The 4,703-nt window shown below is 44.8% G+C and overlaps 1 protein-coding gene across 1 annotated transcript; it reads right to left on the reverse strand.

The window, feature by feature from the left end:
• Positions 1-1,290: 1,290 nt before the first annotated feature.
• On the reverse strand, positions 1,291-2,466 carry PDHA2 (pyruvate dehydrogenase E1 subunit alpha 2; the record flags this gene model as incomplete). The annotated part of the gene is made up of 1 exon (XM_079772494.1): positions 1,291-2,466. One exon carries the CDS (start codon positions 2,464-2,466, stop codon positions 1,291-1,293), a length of 1,176 nt encoding a protein of 391 aa, XP_079628620.1.
• Between the last annotated feature and the right edge of the window lie 2,237 nt (positions 2,467-4,703).

Genomic DNA, 4,703 nt, shown 5'->3' on the forward strand with positions numbered 1-4,703 from the left:
AAGTACACCATGAAAAATGTCCATCTCTTATGTCCCTCTGTCCTGATATATATGTTTTATTGGAAAATAGTCTTAACTGGCTGCATCATTAATATTGAATACGCATGCATGTGTATGCTCACAGGCATGCTATTATAGTAGGTAGTATTAATGGTTAATTTAAGTAAACGATTGTAAGATGCATAGCAGTAAATTGTCCTGATTCCTTGGTGTGGCTTGAAATTACCTCTCTAGCTCAGGATAGTGATTTTACTCACAAACCCCTGGCATGGTGGAGACCTTTTTTTTTCTTTGAATAAGAGTATTTACTAAAATAACGTAAAGCTAAATCAAATAGAACTATTACAACAAACAACTTGGGAAGTCAAATACTTGTTTTTCTGTTTTTCCTATTATAGACGTCTATAAATTGAAAATGCTCTTTTAAGATATCCACACTGTATAAATAAACACGGTGGCTGGCCATCAGACTAAGGTGGCCTTAATGCCTCAGTAGCCTTTGTAATCAAACCAAAACCTAAGCCAGAGTCAATGCACTAAAACCTGGGAAAATGAAACTCAGGGCCGAAACCGGTTTGGCTCAGTGGATAGAGCGTCAGCCTGCGGACTGAAAGGTCCCAGGTTTGATTCTGGTCAAGGGCATGTACCTTGGTTGCAGGCACATCCCCAGTAGGGGGTGCGCAGAAGGCAGCTGATCGATGTTTCTCTCTCATCGATGTTTCTAACTCTCTATCTCTCTCCCTTCCTCTCTGTAAAAAATCAATAAAATATATTAAAAAAAAAAAAAACAGGAACAACCAATCAGAAACCCTGGGCAACTAGGCTTTTCTAAATAAGGCAATGCTTAAGCTGTGGCCAATCCAGTGACTTCTTGTTTTGCTTCTTTAGAAGACCCTCTCCCCTAGCTCCTGCGGGAGGATGGCTTCTCTCTACCTCTTGTTTGGCACTGCTTGGTTCTAACCAATGTCTGCTCAAGTAAGCTCTTGAAAATTGTAATGTGCTTCAGTGTATCGTTTCAATTACTAAATGATTAACTTCATGGTGTCTTTTAATGCAACAATGTACAATTGAAATACCCCTTTTCCTTGAGTGTACATTTTCCACTGCTCTCTCTTAATCTCCTTGAATAGATTCTTAAGGCTCTCCATGTCTTTCCGTAAAACACACACCAGACTTTTGTTTTCTGGATTTTATTTATTCCCTCCTTAACAAAATCGGGCAAACACATATTCTTAAACTTGACCTTGAAAGGTTCCCTCGAAGGACTAAAAATAAATTCACCGTCTCCCTTCAACTGACGGACTTAAACTTGATCCACTGATTTGCGCCACGGACCTCAAACGGTGGGTGATCGCTGTAGATGTGATGGGCTAATTCCTCCAGAGGGGGTTCGGGATCCGTGGTAGCAAACTGGGCCGCATCCTCAATTTCTTTCCTCACGTCCACATCGATTTCCTTCAGCTCCTCCACACTGGCCAGCTGGCTGTTGACCATCCTGTCTCTGAGAAGCATGATCGGGTCGCTCTTACTCCGCACGCTCTGGATCTCTTCCCGCGTGCGGTAGCTGACGCCGGGGTCACTCATGCTGTGCCCGTGGTAGCGGTAGGTCTGCAGCTCCATCACGAGGGGCCCCTTGCCCGACCTGCAGTGGTCCGCTGCGAACTTGGCCGCCTCCCGAACGCAGAGCACGTCCATCCCATCCACCCTCAGCCCCGGGATGAAGTGGCCCCGCTTGTAGTAGTCGGTGCTGGCGGCCGCTCTCTCGGCGGCGGTTCCCATCCCGTAGAGGTTGTTCTCGCAGATGAACACGCACGGCAGTTTCCACAAGCTGGCCATGTTGAAAGCTTCGGCGATCTGACCCTGGTTGGCAGCGCCGTCCCCGTACAGGGTCAGGCAGATCTCCTTGTTCCCCTGGTATTTGCAGGCCAGCGCAATCCCAGCTCCCAGGGGCCCCTGAGCGCCCACGATGCCGTTGCCCCCGTAGAAGTACTTGGCGTACATGTGCATGGACCCCCCTTTGCCTTTAGCACAGCCTCCCCGCCGCCCCGTCAGCTCGGTGAGGATGGACCGGACCGAGAGCCCGCGGGTGTAGCACAAGCCGTGAGCCCGATAGGAGGTGATGACGTGGTCCGTGGCCCGGATCCCGGCCTCCAGGCCCACGCAGCAAGCCTCCTGGCCATCGCACAAGTGGCAGAAACCGCGGATGAACTTCTGTTTATACAGCTGGTCCGCCTTCAGTTCCATTCGGCGAACAACCTGCATCGTCTTGTAGTATTTGAGCCCCTCCTCCCGGGTGAGCACGGCCGTGACCGGGGGACCTTCTTCCAACCGATACAGCTCACATTTCTTAATGTCAAACGTGGCATTGCTGGAGGAGTTACCGGCTGCCCCCAGCATTCTGCTGGCGGGCTTCGGGGCGACCCGGGGCAACACGCGGGACACCGCCGCGGCGAGCATCTTCCTCATGGAGGGCGGCAGGCCGCGGCGGGGACCCCCCAACTGCCCAGAGCCCCGCTCCTCCGCGCGCGATCCGAGCGCGCGCACGTGGCGACACAATGGCCTCGCTGGTGACAGAGGCCACGTCATGGGCGCTGGGCCGATCGCTGGCCGCCAGCCTGCAGTGATGGATTTTTACTGGGCCTTCCAACTGTAAAATGAAGGATAAAGGTTGTTTCTGATGCTGGAAGACGTGGCTGAACTGCACACGGATCTTAACTAAGGCCCTTGGCATGGCTGCGCCATAAGAGTCTGAGTCCTTTCTCCCCGCTAAGTGCTGCAAAGCAGTGCTTCCTGGCCGTGTACCAATGGCAGAGAGGGACAAACGCAACTTCTAAGGCACACCAGAGTTCGGACAGTGCAAACCGAAGATATTCTCCTGGGTAGTTCTATTACATCTTTTTTAAAGTCCTTTACATAGGCATGAAAGTTTTAGCCTACTTGAAAATATACCATATGTAGTTTAATGTAAAAAAAAAAAATCTACAAATTATTTGCAGTTTAAATACTTAACTTAAAAACAAAAGCTTTTTTTTAAAAAAAGTTGGTACTCCAGCAGAATACACCACATTCATCCTTTTAGCTTCTAGCACCTGTTTTCACCTGGGGAGGCAGTGAGGCAGGTACAAACTCCAGCCTGAGAATAATAATAGTCTAAACCCAATAACAAGCTTTGCTTGGTGTGGGGAAATTGAAGGCAGGGCTGAGATACAGATTGATGTAACAAGTGTTTTTTTTTTAGTTTTTTTTTTTTTTTTAATGGCATCTTTCTTATAATCCTGAATTCTGTCCAGCCAATTTTAGTCCGAATTTCTGACCAATTTACTTTAAAAAAATAATTTTTTTTAGTCATTTCCTGTAATGTCTTTAACAGGTTCCCATAGAAAATATCAAGATTCAGGTGATTCTGTCTTTTGCTTTTATAACAATCTAAATAGTACCAGTATTAGTCTGGAAAATTAAAAGCATGTTCTTACTAATGCCTCTTTATATAGTAAACATTAAAAAGTGTAATTTTTTTATAAAGTGACCCACTCAACAATATATAGTTTGGACTGAAGGAGAGCAATACTGTGTTTGCTTAAGCAACTGGTAACAGTTCAATCACAGGACAAAAGAAGTCTGCGGTCTAGGATTAGAAAGATCACGTATCCTGTTTCCATTTTATGCTTTTACTGGGAAGGTGATTTTGTACCTGAATAAATCAATCATGACCGGAGATCCTGTTCTATTTAGACTGTTAAGGAATTCTCCTTAATGTATACTGTTTTATAACCACTGCCTATTTGTAAATAAACATACAAATAAAATACAAAATCCCTGTTTGTAAATAAATTCTTACCCAAATTGCCCTAGGGCATATTCAAAGCAGCTGCTTTCTCTTTATCTAGTTGCAAGTATTGTTTTGGACACATCTTTTGATAGTTAGGCAGGAAGGATAAAGTAGCTTATTAAAAAGTTATAATTTCTCTTAAAATTCCATCCTCCTCCCACCTTCTCAACCCACTCATCATAATGGGTTTCATTTCTTCACTCATTTTAAAATTCTGCTGTTGGAATTCGTGGTCTTCTGTGATGTTTGCTCCCTCTTTGATAGTTAGCCTGTCTCTGCTGTTCTCTTTCATTCCTGCAGGTATTGGAGATCTCCAGGGAGCATTATCTCCATGAGAATGAGAAAAATGACACTGCAGGATGGAACAGTAGTGTTAATGGGTCACTGAGTGACAGCTGAGCCTTCTCTCAGAGGTATCAGCAAGCCTAGCACTGCCAGGAACACAAGAGCTATAAAGTAAAGTGTGCCAATTTAATCTTGTCACACATAGCCTGGGCTGCAAAGATAGAGCTCCCCTTAAAAGCCCAGAGTGACAAGGCTAAATCCGACTAGTGCCAGAGGAGAAACATGCAAAGATGCCAGTTGGGAAATACCTGTGCTACAGGTCGGCACAGAAAAGGGTCCTATTTATTTTTTTCCACAGGCTCTGGTTAAGATAATAAATAATAAAATGCGATACTTCCAGTGACTTTTTGGACATTATTTACCCTATATCTTACAGACTATCTTACTCAAAGATAGAAATTATAGTTGCATAGTATGATGACAAAATATTTCCATTAAATTGATTAATCCTGATAATAATTTTTGAACGTTTACAGTATTTTTAAACCCATTCACATTTTCAAAATAACAGTGAAATTTTCAGATGCCA

The sequence above is a fragment of the Cnephaeus nilssonii genome (assembly GCF_951640355.1).
Source record: "Cnephaeus nilssonii genome assembly, chromosome: 1".
NCBI lineage: Eukaryota > Metazoa > Chordata > Mammalia > Chiroptera > Vespertilionidae > Cnephaeus > Cnephaeus nilssonii.